Source organism: Tachysurus fulvidraco, chromosome 25, assembly GCF_022655615.1.
Source record: "Tachysurus fulvidraco isolate hzauxx_2018 chromosome 25, HZAU_PFXX_2.0, whole genome shotgun sequence".
Lineage (NCBI taxonomy): Eukaryota > Metazoa > Chordata > Actinopteri > Siluriformes > Bagridae > Tachysurus > Tachysurus fulvidraco.
Window position 1 is genome coordinate 10,365,018 of NC_062542.1, and position 24,877 is coordinate 10,389,894.

Consider the following 24,877-nt stretch of genomic DNA (forward strand, 5'->3'; position numbering starts at 1 on the left):
GCAACTTTAAATCCCTGAGGAACTGGAGAGCACAGTGTCCTAAAGACCTTCACAAGTTTGAAAGACTTACTGACATTTACAAAGCTCTGACAGCAGAGACTCATTGCCAAATGTTCATTAAACGTCTCCATGTCAACAATTCGATCTTTTTCTCTGTTTAAATAATAAATAAACACAAGTTTAACCCTAACCCTTGCCACTATGCCTGTCCATGTAAATGAGCTACTATGTAAAACAAGAAGATACCATAAAATTGATTATTTCTTTGAAGGTTTATTAATCAATATTGCATAAATTTATTAATAAAATCATTCGATCATTCACTCATTTAGGTCAGACTGGTATGACTAAAAGCAATCAGGGGAAAATGTAAGCTGCTGTTGCACATTGAAATAATGTACAAATGAGGTAATAAAGTTACATATTTACAAAATATTAATTATTTAAAAAGTATTGCATTTGGTTTTTATTTCGGATTGCACTGAATAAACTATTTACATAAATGACATAACAGCTGTTTGCATATAGCCCACAAAATACAATAATAAATGAAATTAAACAAATGAAATGTTTAAAGAGTGTACATATGTTTGATTCTGTTACCTGGATGACAAGGTGACTAGATGTTCCTTGTTTGTTCTGGGCAGTTAAACTACCCACTTTTCTGCTGCATATTATTTGCTTTTTCAGAACCTTTTGCACAATTGATTTTTGAGCGTCCATCTTTTTACTAGAGCTAAGGTGAAGACATTCAATGGCGCTCAAGGGTTAGGGTTAGGGTTAGGGTTAAGAGTAGGGGGTGTAAACTTTTGAACAACATTTTTCAATTATTATCTTGTTGAAAGATTGTCTTCTTTCAAATCATACTGCCCTTCAGAAGCTACATAAGATATTTATATGTTTCCCACAGGTCAAAGTACTGTAATAACTGATCGTAATTTACATTAGTCATCCTGCTCAGAAATTTACGTCATTATGTGTCATAATGTGTCATTTTGCTTTCTGAAGAATTGATGAATACAATTCCTTTTTTAATTTGTGTACATATGAGAGAATTTTTCTGTCAGAACAATCCTTATATCTACATCATTTACAATGTACCGGAGTTTAACATTAAATGTTACACATGAGGCCTGAAATTGCAGATAATGCTGCGGTTGACTTCACTGCATAAAGACTTTTTTCTTTAATATTCTGGCACTAGCAGACATGATGCTGTTCTGGCCTCAAATCTGCACCATCATGGTGTTTTATCCAAATCCTACATCAACTTAATGGGTCAGCAGAGCCTGCCGTACATTACAGTGAGCGATCACATCTTGGGAAGGTAAAAATATCCCTGCGGCAGGGTTTCGTTAGACAGCTCTGCTGTGATGATCTGGGTGTGATCCAACATGGTGTCACACATTATTTCTTTTCATCTTGTTTGTGCCAGGATGTGTGATTGTCAGTGTTTGGGGATGGTAGATCATGTTCGTGAAGAAGATGCAAATGAGTGAAGAGAATGTATATAGAGAAAAAGAGAGAGAGAAAGTGAGAGAGGGAGCAGGCAAACTTCCAGATGACATCATCCTTGCTCTTTTCAGCTCTTCCTGTTTCTCCAATGTTTTCTTGGCTGATAAAGGGCTTGTCTAAAAGAAAATAATTGCTTTGTTGGGTATCTGAAAAGAGGCTATGGTACTATGGTTCATCTTAATTTTTTTTTGTATGTGGCCAATTAGTGGTCAGATAAGTCTTCTCTTATTAAGTTCTCCAAATGTCTTCTGTATGTTTATACATGGTGGACAGCGAATGGGATTTCTCCTAGCTTCAGCACAACTATTAACAAAGCGCGCAGCATTTTTGAGCTCTTAGGTCAAGCCGTCCACCATGCAAGTAAGGCTGTTTCACTCTCCCTTGAATAGCTACTCAAAATGGAAACTCGAGCTCTGCTCAGCTTTAGAGTCAACAGAAATAAAGATTATCCAAGACAAGGGGGAGAATCTTTCTGGAACTGGATCTGACCACAAGAAAAGAAGACATGACCACTAGGCATCAAGTCGTCATCAAGTTCAAACATTTAGAAGCCAAATCAATCTCAAGATCCAGTTATGGTAAAGCCATCGTGTTGATTTTTACAGATAACCGAGTTGTACAACACCCGTACCAATTCATTGTTGATGTTTGACCAATAACGTTCATCTGGAAAAAAAAACCTGGCAAAGTTACAACACAAGACACAATACTAACTAATATCAATGGTAATATTCTGGGATTAAATATATAAATTAGATTTAGGAATTTGCCGTGTAATTCATTTATCCCTCAGCCTTATCTTTGACCACTTTTGCACAGAACTTGAACTTGTATATTACTTTGTTGGCCTGTTACAGTATGTTGAATGAGGTGTAGAAATATATTGATGCTCCTTCTCCTCCTTATATTCTCCTTTGAACTTTATTAGCATGTAGAGGGAAAGGCAGTGTGAATCCTGCTGGATTTTGGATCTGTTGACTTGTGAAATAAGTGTGATAAAGACGGTGAGCTGCACATGCTGTCTGCTTTGTGTATGTAATGGAGCTGTTAAACAGGGAGGCATGCTTCTCAGGCCACTTTCCTGGCATGGGTTCAACATACAGTGGGATCAGGAAGGAGATGTCAATGTCCAGTATGGGCAACCTTTCAACATTGACAGTGACGTTGCAGAAGCTTTAGACAGAGAGGTCATATGTAAATGCCTTGTTGAGTAACAATAGAGAATATGATTACATCCCTTACAAAATAATACTTTTACTTATTTTTTTTATTGTAATGTAAGTTCATTGAGCACATACACTGTACAATATTATTACTTCTTCCATCCTGGGACCCCTGTCCTTTAACACATTTATTTAGATCTATGTTTAATTCTGATATTTAGCAAACGCACAAATACATGAGTTAACGTGTTTAAAGTTTTATTGTTATTGCTTCTACTGTAAGTAAACCGCTAGCTCACATGAAACCTAGTCTAGTGTGAGTAAAATAGTATACTGTATTTTACATATGCTGCTTTATGTTGGTTATGTATTACAGAAATAGTTTTAGGTGATATAGATAAAGGAAGGAAGCCTGGGGTTGTACAGCCTATATAATTTTATCTAAACACAAGCCAGCATTATCACTCTTTTTCTTTCCACACAGCATCTGGGATCTCTTCACCGCCCACCACTCCTACACAGCTGACCAAACCCTCACCACCATTTCCTCTGGAGGAAAACCGTGATCTCCCTATGCATCAGGAGGAACGGTTGCGCTCTCTGTCTTCTCCCCCAGACACAGGCCAGCACTTCAGCATGCCCTCAGCCAAGCCACCTCTCACCGCTTTCTCTGCACCTGTCCCTACCTCAAGCATGGTGAGTGCTCCATGTTGTTTATCTGCACATTTGCCAAGTTTATATTGAGGTGTTTAGTTTTGTTTAAAGGATGAGAGATGACCACAGGGACAGAGTTAGGATCCTACAATCAGGGCTAATGATATAATGAGAATTATTCATCATGCGGTGCTGCGGACTCAATAATATACACCACAGATCAGCATGGTGTGCATTAATGCAACCTGTTCTAGCTGTTTATCTTTGCTGGCTCTTTAGAGATGATAGTTAGTTTATGCGACCAGAATATTTACAGGACGGGTCATTGCCTCACTCAATAAAATAATGGGATAATGAAATAATGGATATAAGTGTGAAACAATATGAAAATAGCCACTTACCACAATCCAATAGCACTGTTTCATAGTCATGAACTCTAAATACTATTTTACATATACAAAGATGTATTAATAAACATTTTAAACTTTGCTCATAGTTGAAATATACAGTTATAATAACTTAAATAACAACTTAATAATGTTAAATAACTATTTCATATTAAACAGATTAAATATTTTGAAATTGATTTGTTAAGGGTATTATTTCTACCCTGTTTATTAAAGATTATGCAGAAAAACTTTTTTTATGAATTGATTTGTCAGGGGGATAAAAAAAAACACATCATCCCATAATCTGGTTTCTGAATCTCTCACATTTTGCATTTTGCTTAAGCAATTTTAACACAATACATCCTCAATTTTCTTTACTATTCCCACAGACTACTATGCCATAACATCTTTTGCAAGGAATTTTATACTGTTTCTGGTTATCAAAGAAAATCTGTAGTGAAATAGCTGTAGTTTGTTATATGTTACACTGCTGCACTGTGGGTGGATGTTTCTAAAGCCTCAGGCCTGTGGTCATTTATCACATTCTCAGGCCAAAATCAATAAAGAGGACACCATGTGGGATGCTGTTGTTCATTCCTCCTGCTTCATAATTTAAGCAGGGATCCAGGTCTGCTCTCAGGAGATGTCATCGCCTTGACCAACATAGCTCTGGGTCAGATTTAGGCATAACATGTTCCTTGAAATTAATTAATCACGATAAAAATAGAATTTTAAAAAATATTATTTATATAGTACCGTTCCATAAATCAAGGACACTTTACATTTCAGGCCAGTAGACATAGGGCATAACACAAGGAGACAAGAACAAAAACAAAATCAGAAATGGATTAAGACAAAAGATTAATGAATTTTTTTTGTGTGTCATATTTCATTATGTGAAATACGGAAGAAATAATCGTGTTTTAAGAGGAAATAAAGAGAGGTTCATAGTAAATGAATGTAAATAAATAAAATGAAAAGTAAGCTCATGTAATAAATGTTTTTTATAAGGAAATGGAGAGAGTTTCATAATTATTGTAAAGGAGTAAAATTCAGTGGTGGACTAGAAGTGGTGTTATAGGAAAGTATTCAACAGTGGTGTGATGCCTTTACAGCCGTAAACTCATTCACTTCCAGAAAACAAAGCACAGTGTTTTATTCCACTTATACAACAATTTGGCAACATTCATTAAAAAAATCCATTTTCATCACATCAGCACTCATAATTCTTTAATTAATAAAGGTATAATCAGGTTTTGATGATGTTAAAAAAAAGAGAAAGAGACCAAGATAAATAATCTTTTCTCACCTTTAATGTGATATAACAACAAAAAGCAGGTAAAATTAGAAAAGTTTTAGAACAAAAAAGGAAAAGGAAAACTCTTACAATTACCTGGTTGCATAAATATGTACACCACTTATCTACTATATTTTAGGAATAAAAATAAACAAAAACCCAAAATAACTTGCTGACACATTTTTATTAAAGCACATGGAGAACAAAACATTAGCTACAGTATGGTAAAAGAATGATTTGGTTAAAATGATATTTTGCATTATACACATTGTTTGATACTCTGAATTAAATATAAATATAAAATAAGTATAATGACCATGGAGTTTGTTTGTATTTGTTGAGTTATTTTGAGTACAGACACACATCATTGAGTTGAATATGCCACAAATAGGAAAGAAGTAAATGTACTCTATCATCTCTTTGGGTAAAAAATCTCCCAAAATCTCTTTGGGTTTTTGGCTTCTCTGAGCTTTGCTTGCAAATTATCTGCCAACTGTAATATGTATAACAACCTGTGAAAATAAGCAGAGCCCAATAGTACTTGGCTATTGTATTTAATAGTACTTGGCTGTGAAAATAAAAATACAAGATCTGACATTTGTCATTGCCCTGTGGTTAGTGGATTTGATAAATAAATTAGTCATCAACAAACTTGTTATATGTCATACTCTCTTGTCCCAGTGCTGGGAAGAGCATATGGGAACCGAGGTTACACTGAATCACAGTTACAGATCCTAACAAGCTCCACTCACTGAGCATGGTTTCCATTGGTCCTAACTCCAGATTTTCCTTTACACGATGCTTGTGCAAGACAATACCACCAAACATGTGACAATAGAGTTCTAAAATAAGTGAGGTTTTAGAGAAATACCACATCTGAAGACATTAAGTAATTCCATCCAGAACTGTAGTTCTTAGTTCTGTCTCTTCCATTTACTACCTCATTTTATTGTAAGTTTGTTCTGCACTTGTCATTCTGTCCTGCTAACATTATTTGCATAAATCTTAATCTAACATAATAAACGGAAGTACTGTTTTAACTAGGCTTCTGTTTTTAACTTCATGTGGACCTTATCATGAATAAAAATAGGCCAAGTTCCATTTTAGCAACTTGGGTAGTCAGTACCATCATTGAGATAAGAGACATGCTACATATGCACATACTAATCTTAATTTATGTGCAAATTTCATATGTTGCTCCATTTCTGTTGCACATTGTCCTGTGTATCTCTCTTAACTTTTGTAAAGCCTGATTAAGGCTGATTATGAGCATAATACGTTATTAATGATTCATTGCAGCATACAAATGCCTCAATGATGAACATTTGATTTTAAAGACTAACAAATGAATGACTTAAGTGATTTTTCTTTCCAAATACCCAAAATAATTTTACTTTTTGAGAGCCACTTATGCTCCTTCACGAACTATGTTTATCTTAAATAAGAGATTTGTTGCAGGGCTATATTGCAAATCAAGTTGTCTTTGAACATGATTATTCTATTTTATTCTGTGAGGAGTTTTGCCTGCCAGAAAATCCATTTATTCATGTAGTCTCTATCCATCTGCTCATCTAGTCTCTATCCATCTACTCATCTAGTCTCTATCTATCTACTCATCTAGTCTCTTTCCATCTAGTTTCTATCCATCTACTCATCTAGTCTCTATCCATCTGCTCATCTTGTCTCTATCCATCTAGTCTTTATCCATCTAGTCTCTCCATCTACTCATCTAGTCTCTATCCATCTATTCTCTATTCATCTACCTATCTAGTCTCTATTCATCTACTCATCTAGTCTCTATCCATATAGTTTCTATCCATCTGCTCATCTAGTCTCTATCCATCTAGTCTCTATCCACCTGCTCAACTAGTCTCTATCCATCTGCTCATACCAGCTACCAATTACCAGGACAGATGAGTTGATTAAACTGGTAGAACATCCTTACAAAGCTGGTAGAAAAGAAACCGTTTTTAAATTACCTTTAATGACAAAGAAAATACACAGTAGGGGAAATGTTTAAACCTTTATCAAGTAATAATGAAGCTAGAAGATAAGTGACAGCAGTGTTTTGGCAGCTGATAGCTGTCACAATACATTAATATTACATATCATAACTATTAATAACTGCAGCTTTATTTACCTGTTCTGTAACTTTGACATGTATTGTACTTATTAAAGTTATTTTGAATTAGAAACCCTAAAGTTAAACGCCAGGTATTTTATTGACATCTCACTGAGATCTCTGTGGAAACTAGCTAACGGATTAGCATGTTAAACAATTAGTTTGTGGTAACTAATTATTTTGAGGATTTTGCAAATAGTGATTCTGGGAACCATACGTTTTTATTTTTTTAATCAGCTTTATAAACATGCATAACTGCCTTTTAACAGCGTTAAAGACGTTTGAGGATCAGAGAAACCTGGGATAATTTCATCCCCCATGAACAAGCCAATAGTTCGCTCCAACTACTGCATGGAACTGGAATAGTCCATTTTAATACGGATGAAGGGGGTCGGTGATGATAATTCACTTTAAACGCACGAGAACACGAGCAAAGCGAGCCTACTACAGAACAAGGGGGAGTGTATCTGCGCAGGGGGACTGAACAATCGCGTAATAAAATGCATAAATAGCTGACTGTTTACACGTTTTCTTGTGCTAACCGAAGGCGGGTTCAGTGACAGTCGCGTGCACTAAACCCGTTTCTTCACCCGGTCCTCCTTTTTTCGCACACAGGTTCGCGGTCTGTCTGAAGGCATGCTGGAGAAACTTGATATCGAAGATGAAGGTAAGCATTTTAAACCTGAACCTTGCGCGTTATTGTTTTTTATTAGCGCTTAAATGAATGAGTATTTTCTGTCCCGACGCCGTTTACATAGCACGCGTCTCAGCGCGTGCCATGTTGCATTGGTCCTCATCTATTTATGTCCTTAAAGCAGTGCAAAGCAGTGAGCCTTGTGTATTTATAGTGGTATACAGTACTGTGTTAGCTGGCGATGCAGATTTTATCCTTGTCACTTGGCTTCGTGCATCTCAGGCACAGTGCCATATCATTATTATTAAATAAGTAATATAGCTTGTGTGTGAATAAAACACTAATGCATTTGATAAGAACAGAGCTACTGTTGTATATCTGAGATAATACATAACTATGATGATTACTAGTGTTTTGGATTGCGTCACTGTCAGATTAAGGAATTCCCTAAAACCAGGATACCCTAATGCTAATGTTGTTTTGCCTTAAAGTATAAAGCATTGGCAAATTTCTGGGTAAACAAATAGTTGAGTCATATACATACACATAGATATGCAAATAATCCTAACTAAACAAACAGTGCATACAGAGCTTTCAGACATGACTGCTCAGGTAGTGTTTGTGTAAAGGGGGAAGCTGTTAAAGTCAAGTCAAGAAGCTTTTATTGTCACTTCAACCATATATAGCTGTTGCAGTATACAGTGAAATGAGACAATGTTTCCCCAGGACCTGGTGCTACATAGAACAAAGACAGAGCTAAAGAATTAGTAAGTTAGTCCTAGATACATAAAGTGCATCTGTACAACCGGATGCAAAGAGTGCAGGACAAGACAAAAAGACAGACGGTGCAGGACAAGACAAAAAGACAGACGGTGCAGGACACAAGACAGAAAGACAGATGGTGCAGGACACAAGACAGAAAGACAGACGGTGCAGGACACAAGACAGTGCAAACAAAAAATACAAGACAGGTAACGAAAGACAATAAACCGAAACAAGGCCTACCAATGTAAATACTGTATGTTCAACAATATTTCGTGTGCAGAAATACTGGAATGAACACATTAATATTACTGCAGCAGCTACATGAGGTATTTTATAGTAATTGTGCAAAACAGCAGTCAACTGAAATGTGAGACAGTTTGTGCAAAAGGGTTCCTTTTGACTAGACATGTTCCTTGAGAGTCTTGGATATTTTTCTTCAATTTTAAGAGTGGGTGTGTCTGCATGACAAGCCTGTTATTGAACAGATATTCTGGAGGTAGGCTAGTAGAAAAAAATCAAAATAAGAAAAATAATGAAAATAAAATCTGAAATGTTTGTGTCATTGTTCTGGATAGCTAAGCAGTTTGTGAGTAAATAAAAGTTCCTATGGGAATAGGTTCTATAAACATTTTAATAAAAATGACGGCTGAGAAATGAAGGCTAAAAAAAACATTTTTTTAAAATTTTCGCTTAATAAATGCGAGGGTAAGTCCCATTTATTTTTGTGTACTTTGCTGAAACATTTGCTTAAACACTGGAGCAGGGGTGAGAGAGTTTTTTTTCCCACGTCTTTTGTGATAAAAGGAGTGCTAATTCAGTTTTTGACAGCAGATGTTTAACCTGGCAGTTAATCATTAAATTTGTCTTGATAGCTACTCTTTACGCTGTAATAGCACCATGAGAAAAGTCATGAAAGACGTGATCTTAGCCTCGCTAACTGCTGGTTGTTTCCAGATGTACACTCTGTAAACAGTAACCTTCACTCTCGGGAATGATAACCTCTCTATAATTAAAGGTGGGGTCTCCGTTGTTTGAAAGCCAATGTTGACATTTGAAATCACCAAAACAAACATGCCCCTAACCTAAATGGGTCCCACCCCTGTATTGATAGCTCCGCCCACACATACATACATAACCCAGGCAACTAATGGAAAGAAATGTGTCTTATCATAGCTGAAGGGAAAAATGACACAAGCATAATCATGCAAAGGACGGCATATATTAGTTCTGTGAAACAAAGCAAAACCAACGTTACTCACCTATTGAGAAGGAAAAGAGCTCCTCGGCGTCTTAAGTAAAGTTGGCCACATATTCACAGATTCGAGTTTCCCGAGTCAATAATTCCTGAGCTAACAAAACACGGTTGTAGCTGCCTCTCTACATTACTACGATAGAAAGGTGTTATTTGTGTAGTAACAGCGTTTAGTTCAGGAGTTATTGACTCGGGGAACTCCAATCTGTGAATATGCGCCAACTTCCTGCTCCTTCAGTTGTCTGCAACGCAGGAAATCAGATACTATATTAACACGGGTCCTACTTCTTGCCTTATCGTAAGCCTTTCTTCTCCTTCTTTCTTTGTTTTTATCCTAAATGTCAATGTTAAAACCGCTTTCTGCTAATGTCACACATGCGCACTGAACACTCTCTCCGCCCGTATTGACAAGACCCACCCCTTTCTGCTCATTGGCTACACGTTTGTTTTGATTTTTGTTTTGTTTGTCATCATGATTTGGCTTTCTGAAGCATTTCTCAAACAACGGAGACCCCACCTTATGATTGGATCTATTATTACACTTACCAGATTTTTTTTTAATCTGTACAGTTCAGTAGACCTTCTTGGTCCTGCTGCCCAAAATATTTTTTTTTTAACATGTAGGTGTGTCTGTTAGGTGCGAAAAGCCTGCTCACTACACATGTACACTGAGATCGATTTTTATTTACTATTATATTTTCCCAAAGCAGAAGCTTTTATTTGATTAGTTTGTTTAAATGTAACTTTTTATGCTCGTCCATTCTGTTGTGCGCTCCTTTTGCAAATCACATCACAGACTGTACGACACATAAACAGAGCTCCTAAATTACTGTAATTATGGCATTTCCATGGCAACAAATAGCTGTGCTCCTGATTCTGCCGATTAATGATATGGCAGATTTGTAATGAAGTGTTTTTGGACTGTTTAGTTCAGCGCATGCTCTGTTGCACTCCTTGTTCAGTTCCAAACTGTATACAAGTCCAAGTGCCACTGGAGCAATGCTGAGAGAGGATTTTTTATATTTGTGACTATACCAGCCCTGTTGGATTGCTGAAAACTAGTTAAGAAAATTCACAAGGTGCTAAGACTTGTGCACACAATAGGAAACGAGAAGCTCTATCGTGTTCGAGCGATTCAGTTCAGCGAGCACCAAGACAAACATGCTTTCTTTCTACTCGCTTCTTTCTTGATTTCAGTTACAGACAGTACAATACGTTACTTTTTTTATTGACCAGCCTTTTTGATACAGCTTCGCAAACACAGAAAGGCTGCTATCATGCTGTTTAGCATTACAATCGTTATACATATGATCTTAAACACGTAACATAGCACAAGGAATTCATTGCAAGCAGCAGCAACCATGCTAGGCTCGAGCAAACAATCTACGATTCCCCTGATTGATTACTATTAATAGTCATTTCGGTGTCAATATGGATATTCGTGATAATGGAAAAAAACTTACTTGTACTCAGCGAAAAATGCTTACGTTTACATTTACTACTGTCGGCAGACGTCCTTATCCAGAGCGATGTACATAAGTGTTCTATATCAATAAATACATTAACACTAGTTCACGAGGTCACAGACTTCGGATACCATCAACTGGCCAATGGATTAATAAAACATTACTTATTTTTGTGAAATATTGCCTTACAGAAAACGATTTTCTTTTCCATTACAGTGTGACTTAATGGTGTGGTGCGTTTGCTTGCTTCCTGTTGACAAGAAGACACTGTGTTTGCAGGCCTGCACTAATGAAGATGAGCCGTTCAGTCAGTCGTGGCAGTGCTTTAGTCTTTGTGAGAACCATAATTAGCTTAGGCATTTTCTCATGAATCTCATCCAGCGAAGAGAAGAAAGAGAAATGCTGAAATGTTTGATTCTGTACAGGAGGATTAGAACAAACACTGGGGTTGCACCACTTCTAGAGATTGAGGAAGAGCTCAAGAATCGATTGGCGTGATGCAGCTAACTAGTTGACAAAGTACGTTTTGCCTATTAAGCATAAAATCTGAAATTTTATGAATCGTGCCAGATTTTTATGCCTTGAGCCACTGAATCAGAAGAAAACAAAATTTTCATTGTACAGCATATTTTACAAGAGAGAAACATTTTTTAATTTAAAAGACATGACTTCCCCAGTGGCTATTTTGGATGAGGATACCTAAATGACATGTCATGACCATCTCTGTGCTAACAAGATGAACTGAATGATGAAGCACTAGTCAGCTTCAGTGTTCTGCAAGTGCAGACACGGCATCCACTTTAAAGAAGCGGCTCACTGTCATGGGGTATGAGAAGAGCTTTGCAGAATGTATAACTTCTGTAATCTGGCCCTGGAGCGCTCTGAGAATGAGTTATTACTCCGAATATGCTGAAAGAGCAGGAATTGTTTTCCTTAGTAAACCGTCAGATGACTCAGATGAACATGAACAACGATCTGCACAGGTATTCGAACTGTCATATTAACACACATTTTTCGTAAGGACCGCCATTTTCCTTGATCTAATGTGCTCTTTATTTAAGTTCAACGATAACAATTAAGCATTTTGAGTCAATTAATAGGAAAATAAATCAGTGTATTTTTGACTTACATGTAGTGTATGTATCTTCTTTTATTTTGGCTTTTCCCGTTAGGGGTCGCCACAGCGAATCACCTGTTTCTGTGGAAAAAAACAACGACTTTGACATAAAGATTAACTAGATGAGGTGTCAGATGTAGCTCTTTATAAACAATGTTATTTGTGATAATTAGAAGTAGTGATTAAATGCATTGATGTTGTTTAATTCATTCATTTTACACCGTGCAGTGATGTCAGGCACATGAACCTTAGAAAACAGATTTGTAAAACGAATATATCAAAATGTGCTGTTATTTTTCTGGATTGTTTTTTTCCCCCCGAAGACTTTTTGTGCCATTTCCTGACTTCACAGCTGGCAATATTATTATTTTCTCTAATCGGGTTAGTTTTCCCATCGTCTTATTTGTATACTGGTTCTGGGTGATTACTTTTCTCATCGTGTTGTTTTAAAGCAGGAGTGTCAAACTCGGGTGTAATTATATTTGGCCTGCGAGATCATATCAAATGTGCACTATACAGTAGCTAGCTAGCCGCATGCTCCGCTAATACTACAAATCCCAGAATGCCTTGCCACTGTATTGATGCGTAGTCACGAACAACAAGCGCCCCTCATTCTCTGTTGACAGTCGTTAACAACCATGTTACAGTCACATCGGGCAAGTTAATTCCACCCTCCACAAAAATGGAGAATAGGAGCTTTCAAGGCAGGTGGGAGGCAGATTATATGTTCACCAATATAAAGGACAGACCTGTTTGTCTTGTGTGCTAACGGAGCTAACGTGTCTGTAACGAAAGAATATAACATAAGACACTATGAAACGAAACATTATGAGAAGTATAAGGACCTGGACGTAAAGCAGAAGCTCCAGAACTCGGAGGAGATGAAAAAAAGTCTGGTTTCCCGGCAGTCTATGTTCATGAAAGCAAAATCAAAAAGTGAAGCTGCTGTAAAGGCTGTAAAGCTTTATTGTGGCAGCAGAGATCGCAATATCTACCTGGCCCATTAATGAGGGAGAGTTTGTCAAAAAGTGTATGGTCAAAGTTTGCGAAATGAACACCACCGATGTGTCTTTTATTTCAAATATTTTATTTTATGTTTGTAATATCAAGCTCTGGTTGTTCCAAATCCTGTGTTTAAGCAAAACTAAAGTTTGTTTCCATATGAAAAAGGTTGAACATTACATATCAGTTGCAGTTAATTTTTCAATAAATATTCAGTTTGGCCCGTTACTTTATCCCAGTTTTATATTTTGGCCCACTGTGAATGAGTTTGACACCCCTGCTTTAAAGGAAGGAAATTTGTAATAATATCATACAGTTCATACAGGCCAGAGACTGTCACTGACTGAACCGTGTGCATCATAATACAACCAGTCTTAAGGGTTTACCTGGGGATTGGTGGAGATGAGGATTAGCCGATGAGCCCCAACCTGTAAAAAGCATTGGCCATTGAAATGGAAAAGCTTTTCAGTTTTTAGACAGGACAAAACTCTCTGACTTCTCAATGAAATTCATTGTGCAAATGTGTAGAGGCAGGCACACATTTAAAACATTCAAACTTTTATAATCTGACCTCTGCTTACAAAAGCTCTGGCACAGATGTGAGGTTAAAGGGAGGCTCAAAGTGGTGAAGGACAGACTTTTCAAAAGCTTTTAAAAGCTCAATACCAAACAACAAAGATGACCATTCTGCAGTTTAGCTTTGAATAGTTTGATGGCTGTTTGCCAAAGCATCATGCTTCTGCACTAAATCCTTTGGGTCGATTGTTTTGTCTCGTTTGAAGAATCTCATGAAGCAACAGTTTGTTTAAAAGAATCAAAAAGCTGTAGTTTTTTTTTACTTTTATAAAGGCTACTGTTTTTCAGGATTTATCTTTTTTTTTCCCAACCCCTAGCAGTTAATATGAAGACACTGTATAGTCTTTGTGTAGTCAGGCTTTGTTATGCATTCCCAAAGTGTTTACCCAAGTGCAGCAGCCAGGAACTGTCTCTGTTAATTGGCTTTGTTTCCATGAGCTAATCTTGAACATGTTCAAGTTGTTGGGCAAGGAGCTGTCCTAAACATGAAGAGGGAATTTTGTCACATTAGCAAAAGCAAAGCTTTCCAAATATTCATTTTCACTCTTGCACTGTTGTTAAACTCTGTTTTTCAATTTTGTTATATCGCTTTACAAACAGAAATGTTTCAGGAAAAACTAACGATTACATTGGTAAAGCACCTTTGGTAGTAACACAGCACTTTCACTCCACTCTTCCTTGCAAAAATGCTCCAGATCTTAAAGAACGCCAGATCCCATGTGCACAGCCCTCCTTGTTCCACAGGTTTTTTTGAAAGGACTAAGATTTGGGCTCTACCTGGGCCATTTCCTAAACCTCGATCATCTTCTGAAGCCTCAGTGTCCGCTAAAGAGAAGTAGACTCAATCCTGGGAAGCTCCCACCACTATGCTTCTTTGTGGTTAAGGTCTTCGTTCCATGATAATCTGGATCTCATCATGTCTTTTGGACATATCATTGTGGATGATGGCTCCTCAGTTGAAACTGAACCGCTGATCATCCCAAGTGATACATCCCCAGGTCAGGATCTTGCAATATCTTTGCACAACGGTCTGATTTTCCCTTTGTTCACAGCTTGCAACCTTGGAGTAACCATGGATAATCAACTGTCCTTTTCCATGCATGGTGCTAATGTGACAGGCTCATTCAGGTTTTTTCTCTACAACATCAGAAAGATTCTGCCATTTTTGTCCACCCAGGCTGCTCAGGTACTTGTTCAGTCTCTTGTCATTTCAAGACTGGACTACTGCTACTCACTGTTGGCAGGTCTACTTATAAATGTAAGTTGTCCTCTGCAAATGATCCAAAATGCAGCTGCACCACTTGTTTTCATCCTGCCTATGTTCCCACTATGGCTGCACAATTTGGGGAAAATGTCATATTGCGATTGTTGAGGTGAATATTGCAATTGCGATATGCGATTGCGATTATAATAAACAAATGGTATCATGAGTCAACTTGCTTGGTTCTCAAGGAAAATGCACACACATTACTGATAATGCTGAAATTTGTATTTCTAAACTAGCAACAACAAACAAATGCAAAACGTTTTCAAATTAAAATATAAAATAACACATTAATGCTGATTAATGAAAAGCCTAAGATCAAAACTGTAGGTATACAGTATATATATATATATATATATATATATATATGTATGTGTGTGTGTGTGTGTGTGTGTATATACACACACACACACACACACACACACACAAAGTAAATTACCAACTTAAATGCAAGTTATACATGGTATTGCACACACCATTATTGGTAATATTTGGAGCAATATTATGTGTAATTATTAAACTTGATTCCCATATATATATACATTTGCTTTTAAGCCTAATTATTAATTTTGATTATGATGTGATTTTTTTCAACACACCGTTGAAATGTAAAACAGAACGTTGCCATGGACACACAGGGTTCTAACCGTAGAGACGGAGCGCACTATGTTCTTTAGCGGAAGCAATACAATTAGGTGTATACAAACAGGCGTATGAGACCTGTAACGAGCAACAGCGCGAAGCCGCGAACTCGTTCTGAATATTTTAAAGGCGTAACAGCTGATAAAAAAGCAGAGACAATTGTAGACAAAAATGAAGAGAGATTTTATCTTAGTTTTTATTTTATACAAAACATTTACGTCTCGACTTTTTTCGTCAACAATAATCCGTGTTAATTTAGTCTTAGCGTTTTGGACAGCGGTGCAGTCTTGTCATCGTCTGTCTTATGAAAAGAATGTTGTTGAACATATTTCGTCTTGTCTGACGAAATTACCACTACATATAACAGAGGTAGCATTATTTCTGGCCGCCAGTTCAGTGGCCGTCTGCTCGGCATCCATCTTCACCCGTTCCGCGCTGCACACCGGAAAAAGTCACATGACCATACGCACCACACGTGCCACTGCCTAAACTGAAACTCACTGGTCTTTTTTTTTATTAGCGGATAGCGGTGTAGTGTATGAAATAGGCAAACAGCTTTCTGAGAGAATGGGTTGTCATGTCCACACATGCATTTATTTATTATTTATTTCATAAAATCGCAGCATTTTGCGTCATATAATCGCACAGGCTTGATATTGCGATTGCGATATGATTAATCGTGCAGCACAAGTTCCCACATACCACCCCACTGCTGTGCTCTCTCTACTGTCTTCCAGTAGCCAAAAATGGACCAACTCCTTCTTACCTCAAAGCTCTTATCACTCCTCACACAGAACCTCACTCCCTCTGATCTACCAGCTTGACTGGTCCCACAATCTCTCAGGGGAAGAGGTTAGGTATACAGCAAGACTCTTTCCTGTTCTGGCACCAACGTGGTCACTGACGACTTCATCAAACGACGGGTGGAGACCTACATCTTCCTGAAATACTTGAACTAGAACTTTTCTCATCTATCCTCAGTTTATGAGGGTATTCTGTTTAAACAGGCTTATCGAATGAACAGATTTTGTTTGGGATCCATGGTTAATAGTTTTTCTCTGCTGTTAGTGGACGTGTAGGCTACGAACAAAATACTGAAAAACGTGTACATGTAATTCGTTTCCCCAAGGGGCTTGGGCCTAATGATTTGCCCACCCTGATCATGTAAATGTAACTCCTGCATCCTCAGACAGAGGTGAGAAGAAACATTTGCAAATCCAACAAGCTGCCAATCAAAGCTTGCCCACCTTTTTTCATTTGGCTAGGCAGAAATGTCGTTTGTTCCGAGCTAGCAGAACTTGCAGGGAGACAGGAACTGGCAATGTGGCAAAAGATAAAGATCACTTCCTGGCACAGAACTCTGTTCAGAAAATCAAGTGGCGCCTGGAAGCTGCCTGAGCTTTTTTTAATCTGGACTGAGAAGGAAAATGCCTCAATAGCCCTTAAAAATGCCCCGTCCAGAAACAGACTCGTCCTAGGAAACCGGTGCAGTGTTAATGTGAGTACTACTGTAGAAGCTGCCAAGGCAACTGAAATCAGAGTGTGTGGATGGAGTGGGATGGCAGACAGCGATAGGCTGAGCAGCTTTTTCTTTTCTTTTCTTTTCTCTCTCACTTTATATACATATACTTTTTATACAACTGAGCAATTGGGGGTAAAGGGCCTTGCTCAGGGGACCAGCAGTGGCAGCTTAAGGTGCTTTCACACCTGCCTTGTTTAGTTCGGTTGAATTGTACCAGAGTTCGATTGCTCATTTGGTGCGGTTCGTTTGGGCAGGTGAGAATGCAGCAATCGAACTCTGGTGGCACCAAAAGCGGACCAAACAAGCGTACCGAGCCCTCCTTGAAGAGGTGGTCTCGGTACGCTTTCAAACGAACTCTGGTACGGTTCGTTTGTGGTGAGAACACGATCCGAGATCGAATAGACCTAATTGCAAAAAAGTATTGCACATTTTGGACTAAACCAGCTGCCATAGTGGGTCGTTGGCAATATTTTCAGAAGATGAGCATGTCACAGTTTCGCACAAGTAATGCTTGCCGCCTCCTGAAGTGTCTTGCGATGCGTCTTTGTCGTTTGCAGTGCATTAAAATTATATTTTCAAGCCGCATTTTTGTTTACTTCTGGAGTTTCGTTGAAATTTCCCTGCACGTTTATTCTGACCAATCGAGAAGCAGTTTAGGAAATACGCTCAAAGACATGTGGCCAATGAGTGATGTGGATGTTATCACATGACTGCATTTTGGTTCGTTTCAGTGTTGTGTGGAACAGAACGATCAGTGTGGTGTGAAAAGGAACCAAAACTGCTAAAAAGCTACAATGTATCATTTTTGCTTTTGGTCCGGACCAAATGAACCGAACTATAGATGTGAAAGCACCCTTACAGTCAATAGTTGATTGCTTTTAACACTAATCTGTAACATCCTTTCTTAAATAAAGTGTTTTGCTGAATGGCATAGGTTTCAGCTATAAATTTTTTATAAACTAACTTGGTTTTAATTTAAGTGCTTAAGTTACTGTTCGCTTCCAAAAAATCCTCCGAGGTAAATAATAATGATAATGTAATCCTCTAATGTAGCTATTATCATGTAAATGAATTTATTTGTTTTTGGAATGAAATAAATATCTCATTTGAAATATTAATGAATTCATAAATTTATAAATTTTGTAAGTGTTTACTCCTTGATTTATACATTTTTTTATGAATTTCAATGTCCCATTTGACTCTTGATGTACACAAAACTCTATTTTTTTGTGTCTGTTTTTATTGCAGTTGTCGAAGAGTCTGAAAGTGATATTTACATGCGCTTTATGAAGTCCCACAAGTGCTATGACATTGTCCCAACTAGTTCCAAGCTGGTGGTGTTTGACACAACGCTACAAGTAAGTGCTCTTTTACTGCACATCAGACATGTTAGTAATGACCTGCCTGGCTCATCTTCCTCACATTCTGTCAATCAGAAACCTTTTGTTTATTCTTTCATCAAACAAATAAGCACAACTGGAACATAAAGTCAGAAACTATTACAAAGTTCACAGAGTCAAAACGTCTTTGTCGGGGTGAAAGAATTGCTTAGGCATTATCTCGGATTAAAAGTTAAAATAAAATAAGGCTGTTTCAAAGAACTTTTTATTGATTTGCGTTTATAGCTCAGCACTAAGACAGCTCTAAGACAGTCATACGAGGTTTCTATTAAGATACTTGTTATAGTTTTAGGGTTTTCGTAACACACTTATTTAATAGAAATTCTTATATTTTTTGCTTATTAATTCAGTGACCGTTCCACCTCAAGACAGTCTAAGGACAGATGATGTTGCACTTTCTGGTTCCTTATTTAACAAGCTGTGTTTTTGTCTTATTAACTTCATGAGAACGTAAGAAAGCAGATGTTTAGAACTGCTCTAATGTAAGCACTAAACATCTTTCATGGACATCCCACAACACTGAGTGTATTTTATTGCATATATCTTGAAAGTCTGGCAAAGTATGTGGAAAGTGGAAAGACCACATCTCCCATATAGCGATACGATTATATACTATACAGTGGTGCTCAAAAGTTTGCACACCCTAAAAGAAAAGTTTACATAGCCTTGAGTGTTTGGCCACATTTTTTCACCCACTACTGCCAGAAGAATTGTTCGGGATGTAAAGAAAATCCCACATTACAGGCTGCTCTGGAAAAGGTGGTGGTGTTTCAAGGAGCACAATAAGGAGGTACATGAACACAAATGACCTGCATGGTCGAGTTGTCAGGAGAAAGCCATTATTGCGCCCATGCCGCAAAAAGGCTCTCCTTCAGTACGCCAGACAGCACCTAGAGCGACAGCGACACGGGGAAGTTAGTAAAAATTGTTGGCAAAATGAAAGGCATGTTATAAGAAAATACTGGCAGACAATTTGCATTGTACAACATGAAAGCTGTGCATGGGATCATCTTGGATGTTCCAACATGACAATGATTCAAAGCACAAGGCAAGGTTGAGCCTCGAATGGCTCTAGCAGAAAAAGCTTCTGGAGTGGAGACCTACACAATATTAAGCAGATGTTTTTATGGAATAGCTCGTCTTTGTGTTTTGATATTTGTTATGCAGCTGATTTCTGGTGTGTCTCGGTGTTGACTCGGTGCTTAAAGCTCAATTAGACAGCACAAATAAGTTGTTTAAACAACTTGTATTTTCCAGAAAAAAGTTCTGTTTTGTCTTTTATTATAAATAACTCTCTGCTCTTCTCTGTTTTAAAAAATAAAAAGACATACACACTAGTGTGACTCAGAACAGTAACAAGATGTTGATGAGAGAGGACAGTACATTTTACGTACAATTTGCTTTCCCTCTCTTCTCGATATCGAGACTTTTGGCCATCATTCTAAGCTTCCAGTGTCCTTGACCGATCACTGTGAAGATCAGGAGAGCAATGATCCAAACTACTCGTGATCTCTCACTAGCACCTTTCTGCACCGAAGCAAGGGTTTATGAGGCAAATATGCTCACACAATGCTGCTCTTCTTCATTTTCAGGTAGTTGTGTTCAAATTGCAGTGTTCAATGTTCCATGGTATGCACCTTACCTAGGAGTCTGAAGGTGCGTGACGTGTGAAATGTTTGGACCATGTCAAAACCGGTACTGGAGTTTTTACATAACTTTTTTTACTTAAATGATGAGGGATTTAACATGCTTGGATGAGAACATTCAACTGTCCTGTAATGCAAACCCATATGGCATGAGCAAGGATGCCTACAACATTACCAGCAAATGATGACTTCTTCCTACTGAGGAAGATACGTTGCTGTCAGTTAGATGACATAAGAGTGCATATAAAATCCTAAATCCTATAATCTGTTCAACTTGGTATCAGTTGCTGGCTGTCAAAATATCCGTGAGGGGTCTGTACAGTACGTCATCAACAAAACAGAAAAGAGCTGAGAATTGTTTAAAGACAAAATTAAAAAGCAGTCAATTTGCACTTATTTCACCACCTATGTTAGTGTGAACAGAAATTAGTCAAGAGACAAGGATGAGACCCGTAGCTTTAATATTTCACTGTAAATCATTTTTCAAATCAATCCTCAAAAGCCATACAGCTCATCACTGCTATTCCATTGACGCTTGAGTTGTGGACAGCAATATGGTGAAACAACACGCATTCAAAACCAGAAGATGAGCCTTAAGGTGTGTCTAAATCACATTCACCTGCACTGTTCTCCATTATTTTGTATTTTAAATGTGTGAGTAGTGTGTTCACACTGACAATTCCAGCAGTATGAAGTGCATAATGCGTAGTGTGGAATGTTGGACACTTCATGCACCAAACACTTGCACCTTTAATTATGTAGCAGAAGAGGGGTGGGGCTAACGAGCACCATCACTGGATACTAGAATAATTTCAAGCTGGACCATGCTGGACTTCGAAATAACTTGGATATCTTGTCTCTGGTGTACAAGACACCTTAGAAATATCTTAAATTGTCCCATGATTGTGATCTATTTTGCAACATTTGTGTTCCTACAAAACTAGCGGCTTCGGCTCACGCGTGCTTTCAATTTCATTTGCATTCAGCTGGAAAACAGCTCATACTTCACTTTATCATTCATGTTCCTTTTGACACAATTCTACTCATCTACTATATAAAACATGCTCACTAGGGATTCGAGTGTGTAGGGCAAGTGCATAGCGTACAGTATGTCATTTGGGACGAGTGACGTGTGACTTGACTGGGTGATCACAGGCTCAGGCCAGAGCAAGGCTCTTTTTAGTATCGCCCCACAAAAGCACTGCAGTGATGACCGTTTTAAGTGCAGCAGCTCAGCGAATACGTGACTCACTACAGTGTTGTGCTCGCTGGCAGTAGGGGCACAGAAATGGATCACGACTTCTCCTCCATCCAGGAGTTTTCCATTTATCTGAAGAAGAGGACCAGAGGCTCGTCTCATTACGTCCTCTCAATGTGGCTCAATTAAAGTTTAATAGTCTCAGACTACGCTGTGAGCACCGATCCAGGAGAGAGAGGAGATGTTCTGGTAATTTATAAATAAGAGCCTTGAGCTGCAACGATAACGCCGTGTCTGTGGCTGCTTTGTGCTGCTTCCACTCGATTTTGACACAAATCGTCACTGCGATTAGAGTGAGCAAAGGTTTAACAAGGGTTAAGCTATAGTTTCTCTAGATGTATATGATATGATCATAAAGTCAGCCAGTATAGACACAGAACAGATAAAATTTGTATCTCGAGCTGTATACAGCGCTCTCTGCCTGTCAGGACACAACACTGCTACATCGGCAGACTTGCAGAAAAAAGGTACCAATCTGTACCTTTAGTGTGTTTCATGTAAGAAATACACGTAGTGTACCTTTATTTATCTTTAAGATTACAGGTACCTGGTACCAATTATGTACCTATACCATTTTTAAAGGCTTTTTTTTGGCTAAAATGGACATGAAACTTATCCCAGTAATGCTTTCCCCGGTGATGAGGAATATTACAGCTCGATATCATTATCTCTGAGAGTGTTTTGTGACTTTCTTCTCACTGTTTGTTTCAGGTTAAGAAGGCTTTTTTCGCCTTGGTGGCTAATGGAGTTCGAGCTGCGCCGTTGTGGGAGACGAAGAAGCAGAGTTTTGTTGGTGAGTACTCGATGTCTGTTATGAGATTTCACCCCATCTTCACACGGGCTTTGGATCCCTAATGCATTATGGGTATATGTCAGGATGACATGCTGAATTTGGAGGTATCGAATTTACACAGTCAGTTTCAGCACAACACATTAAAACCGGCATCTGCAAATAATTCACAAATTCAGGTTTAGCCTTTTGACATCTGAGGGAGGCTTCAGTTGAAAAGAACCCTGGTTTATTTACTAGGGTTGTTGTGTGGTTTGTTTAGGCAGATGAGGACACATTAAGAGGAGTCCTCTTTAGCGACGTGGTTTTAGTCTGTTTTCAGATGAAACCTAATGCAGTTCTGAGACTACTGGACCACACATGTTCTGTATTATGGTAGCATTTAACTAGACCTGTAAGGTTTAAGCTTAAGGAGTTAAAGGATGTATGCTGTAGGACCATGTTATTATGCAGGGTTTGTGGTGTAATGTATATGTCGACCAAAAATAAACACACACACACACAAACACTGTGGTTGATTTAAAAAAAAAAAAAAAAACACATTTAAAATAGTCAAATATCTTCTGCACAGTATGGCCAGAAGGATGCCAGTGTGGACACCTGATTATTGAACATTCTTTTTTAAAACCCTGGGCATTAACATTTCACTGGTAGAGCGTCCGCTCTTCTGGGAAGTTTATCAACTAGATGTTGGAGCATGGCTGTGGGGCTTTGTGCTAATTTACATTTACATTTAAATTTACTCAAGAGCACGAGGGGGGGTGTCACAAAGTTAGTGATCCGGTTTATCCAAAAGGTGCTCTGTGGGGTTAAAGGCGGGGTGCACGATGTTTGAAAAACGCTTCAGAAAACAGTGTAGCCACTGAGCAGAAAGAGGCGTGTCTTGTCAATTTGTGGCGGAGGGCGTGTTCAGTGTGTATGTCTGACATTAGCAGAAAGCGATTGAAACATTGACCTGGCGGATACCTGTCGTTACCTCTGCCTCGGGTTCTAGGTGTTGAACGTTGTCTTCCGCATGAAACGGAGCTAAACCTTTCACGGTACAACAAACAGTACTACAAAAACACAGTTGTATTACCACAGTATTACTCATTGAGTTCATTTATTGATTAAAAATATCCCCTCGGCCAGCTGCCCCAGCAGGTTCCGCCATAATAGTTGCCTGGGTTGCATATGTATGTGTGGGGCAGAGCTATCAAAACAGGGGGTGACACCCACTTGGGTTAGGGGTGTGTTTGTTTAAGTGATTTCAAATGTCAACATTGGCTTTCAAACATCGTGCACCCCTCCTTTAAGGTCAGGGTGCAGGCCACTCAAGTTCTTCCATACAGGTCTTGGCAATCCATGTCTATATGGAGCTTGCTTTGTGCATTGTCACACCGGACTTCTTATGAAGGGAAACCGTAATGCTGCAGTGTACAAACAGATAGCTAGATACCTGTATGTTAGCAACTTTGTGGCAGTTTGTAGATTTCCCATACATGACTGTCAAGTTTTATTGTCATTTCACCCATGTATAGCTGAAACTATGCATAGTAAAATGAAACGAAGCATCATGTCTCCAAGACCACAGGACATTTCTTCAGATGAGTTCATACCTTTAATGTATGTAATGTAACGTTACATTAACATTAATGTCATGTCTCTATGTTCTCTATGCTTCGGTCATTATTTCTGTGAGCCCATGGCACAGCTCTTGTTTATCTTTTTACTTTATTGTCTTTCTCTGAGCTTTCGTTCATTTGCTTTTAGCTTCATGTGCCTTTTTAGTTTGGTTAATTCCGGGAAACTTAACCAAACCAAATAACACAACAAACCAATGCTGGACTCCCTCTGATTCCGACTCTGCAAATGTTTTCTTTTTAGGTCGTTCACTAGATTTTCAGACTCTAATCAGAAATAGTTGGCATATCCTCGGTGCATCCATGCTTGTCCCCTTGCTTGAGATCTTTGTCCCAGATAGAAAGCACAGTAACAGACTGTGCTGTGAACCAGTATGAGAATGCTCCAGGCATAATTCTAAGCGGCTTTTAAAGAGGATTTGGCCATAAACGTCCGGGAACTCGCACTTCTGGGAATATTCTGGATTTAACTCATATTTTGTACTCAGAAGCTTGGAAAAGTAAGCTTTAACTCCAGCCTCGGGCCTAACAAACGCATTACATATTTTAATAAAACTGCAGCAAAAAAAAATTTCTTGCTGTGCTTTTTATTCCTAAGAAAATTCTGCAGGCTTTTATTTTAATGCAGCATTAAACCTGTGGCAAATTAACCTGTGGCATATCCAAGTTCAAAGCACCGACTCTTGGTGAGAAATCTGATGATGAAGGCTCGCACATCTCGATCCTATGAGAAGGTTAATCATGTTACTCTCACAACCTAGAAGAGTTACATGTGTATGTG

General features: G+C 38.2%; 1 protein-coding gene across 6 annotated transcripts in view; it reads left to right on the forward strand.

Moving 5' to 3' along the window:
* The window catches only part of prkag2a (protein kinase, AMP-activated, gamma 2 non-catalytic subunit a), an 84,280-nt gene that overhangs the window by 39,625 nt on the left and 19,778 nt on the right, over nucleotides 1-24,877 (forward strand). For 5 of the 6 annotated variants that reach the window (XR_003444751.2, XM_027173473.2, XM_027173481.2 and 2 more), the window contains 4 exons: nucleotides 3,163-3,374; nucleotides 7,756-7,807; nucleotides 18,629-18,738; nucleotides 22,396-22,477. Coding sequence is in view for 5 of the 6 variants with exons in the window: in XM_027173473.2 (XP_027029274.1) it covers nucleotides 3,163-3,374; nucleotides 7,756-7,807; nucleotides 18,629-18,738; nucleotides 22,396-22,477 (456 nt within the window). In the remaining variant the exon portion in view is untranslated. Of the gene's footprint in view, nucleotides 1-3,162; nucleotides 3,375-7,530; nucleotides 7,633-7,755; nucleotides 7,808-18,628; nucleotides 18,739-22,395; nucleotides 22,478-24,877 lie in introns of those variants that run through there. The other variant, XM_027173505.2, reaches the window with a different exon arrangement.